Source organism: Protomyctophum bolini, assembly GCF_963924005.1.
Source record: "Protomyctophum bolini genome assembly, chromosome: 17".
Classification (NCBI taxonomy): Eukaryota; Metazoa; Chordata; class Actinopteri; order Myctophiformes; family Myctophidae; genus Protomyctophum; species Protomyctophum bolini.
The window spans coordinates 23377331-23391853 of NC_137878.1; the positions used below are offsets into that span (position 1 = coordinate 23377331).

Below are 14523 nucleotides of genomic sequence, written 5' to 3' on the forward strand. Positions count from 1 at the left end.
GCCTTTTGAGCTGCAATGAAAACAGGCAAAACTGTTAAGACAGTGACATCTGCTGGAAAATCCCATTGACATAATGGGATTTGCAGGCTGTGATATCACAAACGGCAGGAAAATCAGAGCACTTGTTTGAGCCAGAAAATCCCAGACCACAGGAAAATCTACTGAATGTTAAAAGTGTTAAAACTTAACAAATTAAGAAAAATTACATTTTATTTTAATTTTTATGTCACAATCCCTTTAAGACACACCTATATTAATATCGGGAACTTGTGTTTAACAATTAGGGTTAACAGTTGAGAAGTTGAGAAGTTGAATGGGCTTATTATAGGAGCGTTGTGTCTGATCAAATTTATATCAAATACTGAATCAAGCCATTTACACGCACACAAAAGCCAGAGTAAACATAATAACCCTGTTAGTGTTTTAAACCCTGTTAAAGCACTATTTCGTACCGTCACACATTTTCAAATATAGGGAAAATACTCAAATCTTACTCACAGGATCGTATATTTTCACTAGTTTGGGTCGCCGGGAGACATCAGATGTCCCTTTTAGATCATGAGCTAAAACGTGTGGGAACCACTGCTTTACAGCACTTCTAGAAACCGTAGAAACTATCAATTCTGAGGAACAGGGAGCCAATTGGCAATGAGCAGATTACATTTACAGTAGGAGAGGTTGGCGAGTGTGAGTCATTCCAACCTGACCCAAGCTAATCCTCACATGCTGATTGAGTAGACCGCACCACACCACAAAGAGCTCTGGAGCAACAGCACGATTCAAAAACACACTGTGAGAACAATGAGAGTGGCGAGAAGTGCTGCAATTTCAGCGACTCGTGTCATGTGGCCTGCGTTCACAGATGAAGTCATGTGGAGTTGTGGACTGGAGAACAATTCAGGTGACAGGCAACAGGACAACTGAAGACCAGCCAATTGGTTTATAGCAATGTATTTTATTCTAATTTCCAATAAACAGAGAATATATCAGTCCCTTATTTGTACAAAAATACCTGAACTGGATACAACATAGATCCGGGAGCCATTCAGACATTTACAGAATGAAGCAAAGCACACTGGGGATGTTTATGCACTGCACTGTTAACTAGATATGGATCGTTTACTTTCCCTGAAATGTTTATATTTACGTTTCATTTGACTTTAAAAACAGCTTATGAAGACTTAAAATCCATAAAAAGATAAGGAGTTGACAAGTCAGACTGCCTGACTTGCCTCTACAATGTGAAATCTCCAATGTGAATGAGAAATCTATGGAATTCATTTTAAAAGCATTGATCTGAAATCTGCATTAATTCCAGTTAGGTGGTGGTTCAAAGGCATAGCTACCTGTATATTACTCTGGACGGAAGGTGTCGAAGAGCTTGATACTCTATTGCCTATTATGTAGCGTAGTTCAGAAAAGAGAGGCACCTGCTGCAAGAGGCTTGCTTAAGAAATGAATTCAAACTCGCTTTGTTACGCACCTTGAAATCAGAATAACCGTAAAAAAAAATTAAAAAAAATGCACAACCCTCTCTAGCCTACGGCATACAAATTGCCCTGCTTGTGATGAAAGAAAGGTGTACAAGAATATCCCCACATTCTCCGTTTGTGTGTGTGTGTGTGTGTGTGTGTTACAGCACTAACATATTCCACTCAGCTGACTGTTGTTCTGAAGACTGAGTCGATTATGTAGAATGGTTAGAAACGCACAGGAAGAGAAGGGGGATATACTATATAGATCCAAACAAATGGCATCATTGTAAAATAGATGCTGACAGAATTGACAGCCGTGAATGTAACCTGTAAATTCCGAAAAGGCCGTCAACTTATATACAGAACTGATCAGTTGTTTCTTTTACACATGCCAAAAGTCCAGTTTGATTGTGAAAAAAAAATCTGCTTAATTTAATACTGTATATATTCTGGTATATTCTTTTTTCTTTATATAAAAAGGTCATTTTTGTGGCAAACAAAAAGATATACAATAAAGTCAATATACATACAATCAAATAATGGGAAAAAAGGACAAAATAAATCATTCTTCATTTTAAACGGAGTTATGATCAAAAAACATAACGCCCCTTACATAGTGATCTGTGACCTAGGTACAGTGTTAACATCTACATCCTCTCCATAGCTTCACATACTTAAAAATAGATACTGTATAGTCATATAGTTGGACTTGTGTATAAGGATTGCATTCATAACACAGTGATTAAGATGGAGGGAGGAGGAGAGAGATAAAAACGCTAGCTCTCTTCTACAGGACAGTGCTGTACTGTCCTAAGTGACCCATGCGGATGTGTTTTTTCTTTTCTTTGCACAGAACCTCTACTGTCTGTGAGTGGACTGGACATGCAGGTAATTAGCCTACTCCATAAAACAAGGTACCGAGCAACTCCAGTCCATCCCTCGCATCCTGAAGCTGGGCTGACAAAATCCTGATCACGATGGCACAGCTGACCAGAAATAGCGACATATTAAGCTTACTATGCATTGCCGCTGTGAGCTTATAGACCTGCTATTTTTGGTTTGTGACACTGTCGAACGACGGAGCATAAATTAGGCATGTTTCCATATAATTTCTGGAGGGTGAACCCAAAGGCAAGCAACCTCTTGCATCCAAAAAGGTCTGATAACAGCCCGAGCATAAGCCTTATTTATACTTCAACGCACAACCGCGTCGATTGCCGAAAACAGCCGACATTCCACTACAAAATAAATTAAGAATAAAACTGACGCATTGAAGAAGTATGAATAATTGGGCTTTACTTTCCCTGCCCTTTTAGTGATCTTGAATACAACAGTCAACAGGCAATCCACACACACATTCACCAGAGGGTCATAGCTTACAGGCTGGACATAGGGGGCTTCAAGCATTATCCAATCCCTGGAGAGTCTGCCCTGGCTGACTAAGGCCTGATTGGTGGAGCACAGAGCTGGTGAGTCAGTGAAATAAGTGATTGGTTAATTGGTGGTGTCAGTGGCATGAGTGACAATGACGTTACAGAGAGAGAGAAAGACAGAGAGAGAGCTGGCCTGGCAGGGAGTCCAGCAGCCTAGCACTAACCCTAATTACTGTAAATCTGGCACGGGACGAATGGGGCAGACAAGAGTTGAGGGTGGGGGCTAAATCTATTGCAAGCCTTGTGAGCAGGTATTATGTCACATGCTCGCATGGCCCACAGGTCTCAATTTGCTTGTCCCGTGACAATAGTTCAGAACATGACAAGACAGGAAGAGAAAAAAGGACCAGCTGGTTCTTACAACTACCATAACTTGCCTACTGCCCTCTTACTGCCATTCATGTATGATCATCACGTTTCTTTTGGATAAAGACAGGACAATGTGAAATTAAGCTATGGCTGCTGAAGTTGAAATACCAGAATAGCTGAGGAGGCCACTGTTAAATTAACAGTATAAAACCACACGTGGATGGCTAAATACAAATGCTTGATATTCAGTCCATTTTCTTAAAATCTTGGGTGTTGAGTTATTGTATGTGCATTACAATACAGCATTAATTTCATACACAAGGCTCACTCTTTTCACTTAAGGCAAGTGGGACTCATTTGACCGGGTATTGCTCCTCCGCCAGTTGAGTCCGTGTTTCAAGTCATTTGTTTGATTCAACATAAATACAATAACAGTTCTGGGAGTGCTTTCGTTGATTTGTCTTTAACTGGAGTGGAGGGAACAGTGGTCAAGATTGTTCACTCAGGGCTGAATCCTTAAACGAGAATTGCACGAGCATCTCCAAGCTGCTGGAGAGACCGTCATTCAGACCAATTACAATGTGCAAGCAGTGAGCTTAACAGACTTTAGGAATAAAAAATGACATTCATACACAACCTCACTGACCGTAAATCCAATATTTAGCCTTTTAGATTCAACATTCCAAAATTGGTGGAAGAAGCAGGGGGTAGAGTGATGGGGCAAAAACACATTTTGTTTTTAGAAATCTGTACAAGAGTCTTCTTCGATCTCCTTCCTCTTACCCCTCTAATACTGTGGCCCGCCTTGTGAAGCGCCTTCATAATTACAGAAGTGATTGGATGGTGCTAAGTACAGGCCGCAGGCCTGGGCTGGGCAGTCAAGGCGACGCTCCCAAAACTCTCTGAAGGGGCCGCACGATCAGGCCAAGACTCGCTCACTCCCATGCTACTGTAATCCGATCAGAGCTGGAAGAATTCTTATGCAGGCTTTCCAAAAAGCTGTAGAAGGAAAAGAGATGGGAGGAGGTGAAAGGACGGTGGGCGGGCAGCTTCATTCAGCCAGTCGACTGTCGACCGTCCGCCCTGGGAGTGCAAAACTAGTTCTGCATTGAATCAACAGTAAAAAAAAAGCATTAAAAATGACATCAAGTAATCAACTCTACAAGAGGCCCGTTAAAGCGCTCCTGACTAAACATTCCACTGCCCTTTCAACAAACCCTAGTGTTTGTTCTGTTCCGTTTGCCTTTATCTTTTCTCTTCCCATTGGCCTTGTATAAAACGCATCCGAGTTTGTGTTGGGGTGGAGGGGGTGGCTTGCGCTGATAAAGTGTGTGGAACAGGAACACCGCAGAGATCATTGAGACCACATCAAAAAGGTTCACAAGGGGAGAACGGGGTTTGTCAGCTTATCCAGACTGGACTGCACAGGTTGAGAGGCCTCCGAGGATCGATTTGAACCAATCACACCCGGAAGGTCCTCTGTCCATCCCTGATGATTGCTGAGGTGGTGCACCCTGCCTCTGTCAAACCAGGAGGGGGCACCACAGCTTATCAGACCATGGGTGGTGGGGGAAGGGACTGTGGGGGAGGAGAAAGCACTCCAGTTGACCAGATGTTTTCTAACTTGTCCATGTGTAGTTCCTTTTCATGGAGCTGTACACTGAACAGTAAAAAACGATGACGATTTAACAATCAGGGGTCGCTTGACGACTGTGTGGAGGTTGGGATCAGCGCCAGGGCCAGAGCTTCTTTATGCTGGGAACCAACAGAAGGTCCCGAGCGGTGGAAAAAAACCAAAGGAAAACAAAACTCTGGGCTTGTGAAATCAGGTTACCGCTCTACAGCACTGGGCCCGTGCTGGTTCGCTGCATCTTTTTCACATCCACAAAACTCGGTATAACCTCGTGTCGCCAGCCAGCCATGTCATGTCGTGGTGGAGAGGCCAGGAGGGGTTGGGAGGGATGGGGGGATGGGGGGGGGGGGTGACGGGGTGAGGGGCGATAGGTTGGGATCCTGGGGAATAAACGGGGTCACAAGGCCACTGCGGTGCAGGGATGTTTCAGCTTGCAGGGCAGCACTCCTCTGTTGAGCTGGTAGAACTCCACCAGGTGGATCAGGTCGGTGAACTTGGTAGCACCGTCATCCAGGCTGAAAAACATCTGGCCATCCTCCTCACACTAAAACACAAAGAGAACATGTCTGAAGGTCAGATTATGGCTGCAATGAATTATTTTCTCCCGATTACTGTGTTTTTTTAATACCGTACATACATATACTATACCAAAAAGTAAGATTCTAACAGAATAAATAAAACAATTGGCCTCATTAAACCGTAGGCCCTGTTCTATACTTTGGCCATACAACCAATGGTGTCAGCTATTTTGGTCTTTTTTGTCGACAAGAAGAATAAAAAAAAAGAGCACAATAGCACTTTCTAGGCATACAGTCATAGCATCACTGAGCATAAAAACACAATAACGCCAGAAGTCTTAGTTCCATTGTGGTCCTCTTCACAAAACAAACTACATCAGACAGATATATACATAAAAACTAGAATCTAAGAAATGTGCAGTCAATGCACTTAATAAATAAAGTGCTATACCTAGACAATATAGTACATAATAAAATTCACAGTTAAACATTTTAAAGTGGGCAAAACAGTCTTTTAATGTACATATTTAGTAAACATTCAGGGAAATAGTGTGATCGATGGATAGGGTTAGCTAGCTAGATAGATAAGAGGTGTGTGTGTGTGTGTGTGTGTGCGTGTGCGTGTGCGTGTGCGTGTGCATGTGCATGTGCGTGCGTGTGCGTGTGCGTGTGCGTGTGCGTGTGCGTGTGCGTGTGTGTGTGTGTGTGTGTGTGTGTGCAGTTTAAACTGTTGAACATTAGATGATATTACATCTACCCCTCTTCCTTGTGCTCCTGCTGAACGTATCAGAGTCAAATGAGTTGTGACTGACTAACCGGTAGGATCTGGAAGTGCTTGATCTTCTGGTGGTGGCACATGGTGAGGACAAATGCCTTAGGGTTGCTCTGGCTGTCTCGCAAGAGGAACAACCTGACATGGAGGAGATGACACAGCAATCCATGTCATAGAACTCATGGATTGAAGCAAAATAAAATCTCACGACTGAAACTGTGTGCGCCCACACTACTAGTGCTGTTTCCTAAACAATTAACACAATATGTACTTCCTGCCGTTACATACTGTACTTTCTGCCAATCAGGTGAAGAAATCACAGGCGGAGGCTTTAAAGTTTGCTTTTATATGAAATAAGCGAGACGATTAGGGTATTATGGAAGATGTTTCTGCAAATAATGCTAGTTCGACCACATGAAATGCTCTGAAATTCTACAAGCTCTCCATGAGTCTGCGACGCATTGAGAGCTTGTAGAATAGGCTACTTTGGCTAATTTGCTTGAATAGAAGAAATGCTGGCATCTCCAGAATCCAAATGACTGAAATCAGTCATGGTGACTGAGAACTTTATCCATGAGAACAAAACTATAAAGAATAGAAATACAATATTGTATAATAAGGGCAAAAGTAGAATTTCTTCCAAGACCTGAGCTCTTACCCATCTACTTGGCCTTGCTGTATGAGCATTTTGTGAGCTTCCTCTCTCATGATGCGTCCATGGAACCATAGTTGTGTTCTGTGGATCACTGAAAAATGAACAACTATGAGACTTTGGACAATGTTGACCATAGCGTTAAAGTCAGTTTTAGACCAATCACAATATTTCATTGCTCTAATTTACAGTAGCACTTACAATTGGAGAGTACGTACACCCTGTTCACACAACCTCCGTGATGTTGCTTTGCCAATATTAAAAGCCTGCTTAGTGCAGTACAGTGTTCTGGTCTGCATATGCGTACCTGTGCTAAGAGAAGGTGGGTGGAGGGGGCTGGGACTACCCAGGACATTCATACGCTGGCTGCGTTTCTGAAGGGAGAAAGAAATATGACACATGAGCAAGCAACTTAATAACACCAATAATAATCAACATTATTTAATCACACATACAGCCTCTATTTGCCCTGGTTCAGGGTGAGATAAAAGGACCAAAATAGGACCACGATGGAAACAAGCCCTTAGGAACTTTTGTGTTGTCCTTGAATGATATGGCAGCCGATCAATCAGCACAATCTAAAGTGCCACTGCGTGATTAACGGTCACTGCAACTGCCCTTCGCTGCTTTAAGGAGCCTACCATGTCAAACATGGATTAAACTCAGCTGCCAAACATGGCTGTTGCCATGACAGTTTGGTAAGATGTACGTACAGCTACGCTACAGTAAAGACTTTATTCGGGTCCAAAGGAAGCAAAACTGAGCGGCAATCTGTAACTTTGGGCAGATGGCATGGCCATGGTTTTCAGTCAGCTCCCTCCCCACACTGTCAGCAGTAAGGTTAATCTATTCATTCAATTAAAGTGTAAAACAAATGACAATGTTATTATTGCCACTGTGAATAAATGTGATAAAGTAATTATTGCCTGGCATTTGGCATTGGATGCCCAAGTGATAATCTATATTTATACAGTACATTTAGTTACAGAGTGCTTAACAGTTATGCAGAAAAAATATAATACAATAGTATGACACAAAGAATAACAGACATAAGGCACACTAAAAAAGAAAGACAGTCACAAGTGTCACTTAATTACAAGCTACGTCTGTGAAAATGGGTTTTTAGAAGTGATTTAAAACTATGAAACTGATTTTGCTGCCCTTATATCCTCTGTCATGATTCAAGTATAATAGAACACATGTGTCTCTGCCAAACCACAGTCGCCGACTCGACTTCACAGCCTCAAGCCTTCCCTTCAACTAAACCCTTCCATGTTATGATCTTAACCCCTCCTACCCCCCACATCCTGAAACTATGCATGCTCTTCTTCTTTCTCCTACTCTCCCATCTACTGTTTCACCCAATGCCCCCCACCCCCCTTCAGACCCACTTTATTGAACATGAAATAAAATCATATTTCACATACATACATCTGTAACAAACATCTGACCTGCCATAATCAAAGTTTCTATTTGAGTATAATGACGTATAAATATTGAACTTCAATATTAAAAGAACAATTTATGCAAACATGCAAATATAAAACACAAACTGAACGTATTTTATTGTATCTACCGGTACTTAAGCCGCATTCAAACATTTTTAAAAGGATAAAAATTGGGACACATCGGCTGCATAATTGCCGATACCGGTGTCATCAATAAAAAGCAACTTATGGCCAACAATATATATCTCCCAGACCTGGCTCTATCTGGCCATATTCCTTACCCTTAGTGGTGGGATGTAACTATTTCCAATACTTTTCTACTCTTACTCCTACACTACATCTCAGAGGTAAATATTGTACTTTTAATTTCACTACAATTATTTAAAACTTTAGTTACTAGTTACTTTGTGTAGATCTTCATTATTATTACAAAAAAACATACATTGACCAGTTCAGCCCAATAAACATTTCAGCTATTTTAAACCACTGTATATAGACAAATCCAGAGAGCTGTGCCCAGCGATATATATATATATAAACACAGAGAAATTTTACTGACGGACCGGATTTTGTTCCGGATGTGGCTGTAGCAGCTAAGTGTAGCCAAACCACTCTAGAGGAAATCGACAACAACGGGAGATAAGATTAAATCTAACGCGACTGGACAGCGGGGGCCCGTCTTACACATATAGATTGTGAGTTATTAACGTTTTAAGATTTTCGCTGTCGTCGGCTAAACAGCGGGGGAACATTTTCGATGACGTCTCGAAAATGACGTCATCGACGTCTGTTGCGCAACAAGCACTCCTAGGCTGTGGAGCGATGCGACCGGTTTTCATATCATCAATCTCTGTCGTTTTTTATCAATCTCCGTCTCGGGCACCAGACCGTACGAAGTACCCGGACGGACATCTCCGCCCTCAACCTGTTAAGGTTGTCCCGATCCGATCACGTGATCATTTCATTCTCAAATGAACGGAATCGGACCGGGAGCAAAGAAACCCTGATCGGGACACACTAGTATCAATATTACATCCATATCATGATGTTAGACTGGATACTGGCTGTGATTTTGGATATTGTACTATTGTGATATGGCATAAGTGTTCTGTAAAAATATAAATTTCGGATCGGGAAAAATCGGTATCGGCAGATGCTCAAAATCAAATGATCAGAATCGGATCGGGAGCAAAAGAAAGTGATCGGGGCCCGGGTCGGCCTAGCGGTCCAGGCACCTAGGCGGCTAATCCAGCCTGACAGCTTGTCGGGGTTCGACCCCCGATCCCGACGAACTTTAAAATTATAAAAAAATAAAAATGAAGCTACGTTGACTAAAACTAAGACTAAATATATTAACAATTCAGTCAACAAATAAAAACTAGACTAAAATTAGAGAGACTAGTGGAGAAAATAACTAATTAAGAGGTCATTTTATGTTTGGTTGCGCACTGAAAATAGATCTACAAGCTTATAGATCTGCTATATTCAGAATGAAACAAAGTGTAAAATCAGGCATTACTATGCCATCAAGGCCTGCCAAAACACATTTTAGTCGACAAAATCAACAAAATCAACGGTTTTAGTCGACTAGATATAGTCGACTAAAACCTTATATTTAATAGACTAAAACTAGACTAACCCAAAAACATTTCAGACAACTAAAACTAAATGGGATTTCATTAAAAAAAACGGACTAAAACTAAACCAAAATGATGCTGTCAAAATCAACAGTGCCTGGCTCTATGTGGCCATGTTCCTTACCCTCCAGGATTGGCCCTCCTCCAGAGCCGCGCTCTGGGCCTCTTCTGGGTTGTCGATGACGCGGCCAGTCCTTCCAGAGAAGTCCATGGCCACTAGGGAGTTCTCAGACACACTCCGCTACAGGGACATGGGGCGGGGGTGGGTGAGGTGAGGTGAAGGGAGGGGGGGGGGGGGGGGGGGGAGGGGCAAAGAGGGCAGAGGTCAAACAAGCCAGACACACTCACTGGGGCATGACAAATCCTGTCTACCAGCGAGGGTCCCACTTCAGCCAATCCACAAATGCCCCTTCCGAAGAGAAACAGAAGCCTCCTCTTGGGATTTCTGTGATCTCCCGCTCATTTCAGCCAATTTGTTATGCTTTTTTGGTTGAATTCTGATTACTTCAAAGGTGTGCATATGATTTGTTTACTGTGATTATTTAACACATTAAGACCTGATTGGGGCCTTCTAAATCAGTATTTCTCACAGCTTTTTGTAAATTATGCAACACATTCAACATTTTCTTTTTCTTTCTTTCTTTTTTTAAGCTGCATATCTACAAGCTCACTGTGAACTTATCTGCTGCATATCTGCTGCATATCTGCTATTTTGGAATAGCCAACGCTAAAATCTAAAATGACAGACACTTTCCCCGTTTAACAGATTCATAGAAAGAGTGCTTTTTACATGACTCTGCAAGTAACAGATAGAACTGTGCAATATAATAATTGAACTGCTATAAGAAAACCTTTGCTTGTGTATACTGTACACAACAATGCCTTTAGGGGAGCTGTTTATGGATAAATCTAACAGCCACCATTGATTTATATCAGTGGTTTTCAACGAGTGGTCTGGGGACCACCAGTGGTCCTTGAGGCGGATCCAGTGGGTCCCCATGCAGCTAAATGATGGAGAGTTGGTAACCAAATGGACCCTTCTAGATCTTTAACTCTTGAGAGCGTAAAATGAAACCAAATGAACCTGCATTACTTAATTTACAAGAAGTCTACATATACAATTAGAAAATGTAGAATAATTGTTAATTTGATCAACGTTTGCCTGTTATCTCTCCTAATGGTACCAACATCAATACAGCATGGAATTGTGGACAAAATCCTATTCAACGACAACAACACATTCTAAGTTTTGCGTCTGAGCGGCTAAGTGTCATCAAATGGTGGTCCGTGCCCGTGGCTCAAATGCCGATTAAATAATGGGCATGTGTGTGTGTGTGTGTGTGTGTGTGTGTGTGTGTGTGTGTGTGTGTGTGTGAACAAGACATTATGTGTGAGTCGTACATTATGCTATAGAGCGCTGATTGATTTATTGATAGTTTTACTGTGCACCCTGACCCAAATCCGAAAACTATGCCAATCAACAAACAACAGATCTGGAATATTATTTAAACCCCATTGCCACAGATCAAACCCAAGAGCAACAATATTGACCATGTTCACACAGCGGACATCTGGACATTACATCATACGCGCATTACGCAGGCGGGGTGAATTATGGTCAATGGTCATTTGGTGAGAAATTTCAGCTCAGCAAGTGTTTAAGGAAAATGCAGACAATCCAACCCACATAGACGCCAGACGCCATACAATGGTGTCGCATGGTGAAAGCAGCCCATCTGCAAGCACACAACACGATTTTCTACATGTTTTGATTATAATGTCATGCCCAAGATAGGGACGCAGGCTCGAAAGTGATCAATAGATCAGCTGGGCCATGCCTGAATGGAGGCCATCTAGCTGGGCTTCTAGAAGGTGATTCATGGCAGAGATCCTTACCACAGGCGTGGAGAAATGTGAGAGAGGAGACTTCCTCTGCTGGGGAACCTTGTAGTTCTGATAAAGTAATATTCCATACTATAAAGACAAAGAGAAAGAAAAAGAGATATTGACATTAATGTATTCTTCATTGGCAACTAGGCGGCTGACTGTTAGATCTAACTCACATATACTGACTATGGCAGCCATGATACACCATTAACTTAACTGACAACTATAAAGCTGTGCAAACGGCCATAACTAGGACACATTGGAACAGTAACCATGGTTACACCATAACTATGTCAGCGTAACATGTGTTGTGTAACCATGGTTACACCATAACTATGACAGCGCAACATGTGTAACCATGGTTACACCATAACTATGGCAGCATAACACGTGTATGAGGACATTTATAACCATGACAACTATGATTAACGCTATACTGTATGTATGCCCCCTATAATAACACCACAGTATGGTGAAGTACGCTACAGAATATTTGAGTGTCAATTCAACTCAGGAGTGTACAAAAGGATGGGTCCATTTTTTAAATCTTCCATTATATAGCCGCACAATCCTTGTATATCTTCACAGCACGATCCTTGTATATGTTAATATTTCATCTTTCTATGCTTTTAATAGATTTGTGCTACTGGCAATGAAAAGCATTTTGAGCTGTCCTAAAGAGTGTTATTAGAGTGGTTCTTGCAGGGTCTTGTACCTTGAGCAGTCTGAAGGCCGTCATCCAACAGGTCCGGCTCTGTTCGTCTTCGGCACACATCATCTTCAACTCCTTACAGTCGCTCCTCACCTTACTGGGCTGGACGACACATAACACAACCCTTAGTTTGGACACAAGCAGTGGTTCCCAAATGGTGCGCATTTTCTGACAACCACACATTATTGAAAAATAAAATCAAGTTATGCAACTATACAAAAGGTTATCTACACTGTGTGTGTGTGTGTGTGTATACCGGTATATAGAATAACTATATTTTCACACTCATTTCCCAATACAGAGGTACATTTTAATTGTTTTATGATCATTATTTGGCGTAAAAGAAAATGTTCACAATCACAGATACACAAAAGAGTGATAACGCAGACAGGAGGGGGTCTGAGGGACGACAAGACAAGGGTTTTCTGTACACAGGAAGCTGACTTTGAAGTATGGCCGACGCTCACAGTGATGTGATGGATCCTCGTTGCACTTGGCATTTCAAAATGTCAAGTGTATGTACAGTACGGTGTCAAAGCAGATAGGAATAGAGCACCGTTTCTCAATGTCAGATCTGTCCAAAAGGACCCCAACGTGTCTGTAACACCGAGAACAAACATTTGTACACTCTCAGTGTTGCATGAAGGATGTTTGAGGATTTTACAGTGTAGATTGGGGTCCTATAGAGACAGGGTATCGATGGGAGAGAGGTATTAAATGGGGTCTGTATCCTAATGTGCATGAAAAACTGGGGGTTCTTGAAATTAGAATCACTGGAATAGAGGGCCTTTACGTCCGACCGCAAGTAGGCCTGTCACAATTACTACGCAGTAACCTAATTGCAATTATTTGACATAATCACATTCATTTTGTATAATCACCATAATTGTTTCCACATTCAATTTTCTTTTTTTAAATGATTCTTCTTTTATTTACGAAGCCTAAAAGGCAAACAGAAATGTATTTTGTATGTTTCAATGTTCAATGACAAAAACGAAATGTCATTGTTAATTGCAATTACTAGTATGACAATTAATCATTTAGTTTAGTTTAGTTTATTCGCACAATAAAAACAGTACAAAAAAAGGTAAGAGAACTATGTGCAGCTGAGAAAAGAAACCCATGGAGGTTGGATGGTTCTCACCAAAGATAATATACAAATAGTAAGTAGACAAAGTAATCAAACATAGGTATGGCAAATCATTAATGAATTCATCAATAAAAGTAATTTCATGGTGGTGCTGAGTGACAGCCCTAGCCATAAGAAGCATGTGAGGCTTGCCCTGTGACCTACAGAATCCTTGAATAACCCCGTCCCCATGTATACATTCATTCATATCTCCATGGTTACACAACAGAGCCCTCCATCAAAGCTTCTAACCCCATCCTGCACTGTCACGCCTGCTGAAATATTGTGTGTGTGTGTGTGTGTGTGTGTGTGTGTGTGTGTGTGTGTGTGTGTGTGTGCGTGTGTGTGCAAAAACACCACAATACATACATACGGTTCGCACCAGAGCTTTGGGGCAGCAGTCTAAGCTCTGGTTCACAAACACTGGGTTGGGACCCATTTGTGGGTCACGTCAAGGACACATTTGAATGGTTCACGAGTAAATATTAAAAAAATATATATGTGACAGCCTGTGGCTGTATGTATTATTATTATTATTGTGTATTAGTGTAGTACTATATCTCTATATGTCAGTAGGCTGTCTTATTATGAGTTTCCGTGGACATGTTATCGTTTGGCAATTGTCCTCCTGTCGTGGGCCACCGTCCTGTGGGTGTGACATAGGCCTGATCACCCGATGTTCCCCACTGGCCAGGTGGTCACGTGACTCCGCTGTCTTCCTGGAGTGTGGGCTTTATAAACGCAGTCTGTGGCAACCAAGGGGCCAGTGAGGCACTCCAACGTTGAAGCGCTGGGCCCTAGTGGTAAGAGGAAGGACTGCAGGCGGACCCATGGATTCTTGACGAGGAAACCCCGTGCAACCGAGCGCTCAATGTTAAAGCCCAGCTGCACTTCCGCATTTGGGCACCAAAATTTGGT

The 14523-nt window shown here is 41.9% G+C and overlaps 1 protein-coding gene across 2 annotated transcripts in view; it reads right to left on the bottom strand.

Moving 5' to 3' along the window:
- Positions 1–807: 807 nt before the first annotated feature.
- LOC308332272 (growth factor receptor-bound protein 10-like) overlaps positions 808–14523 on the bottom strand; it is an 87823-nt gene continuing 74107 nt past the window's right edge. For both annotated transcript variants that reach the window (XM_080788071.1, XM_080788070.1), the window contains exons 11-17: positions 12480–12578; positions 11774–11851; positions 10002–10118; positions 7100–7166; positions 6799–6886; positions 6185–6278; positions 808–5394 (exon numbers count right to left, since the gene is read on the bottom strand). In XM_080788071.1, coding sequence (XP_080644197.1) covers positions 5248–5394; positions 6185–6278; positions 6799–6886; positions 7100–7166; positions 10002–10118; positions 11774–11851; positions 12480–12578 — 690 coding nt within the window. In that variant the 3' untranslated portion in view covers positions 808–5247. The remainder of the gene's footprint in view (positions 5395–6184; positions 6279–6798; positions 6887–7099; positions 7167–10001; positions 10119–11773; positions 11852–12479; positions 12579–14523) is intronic.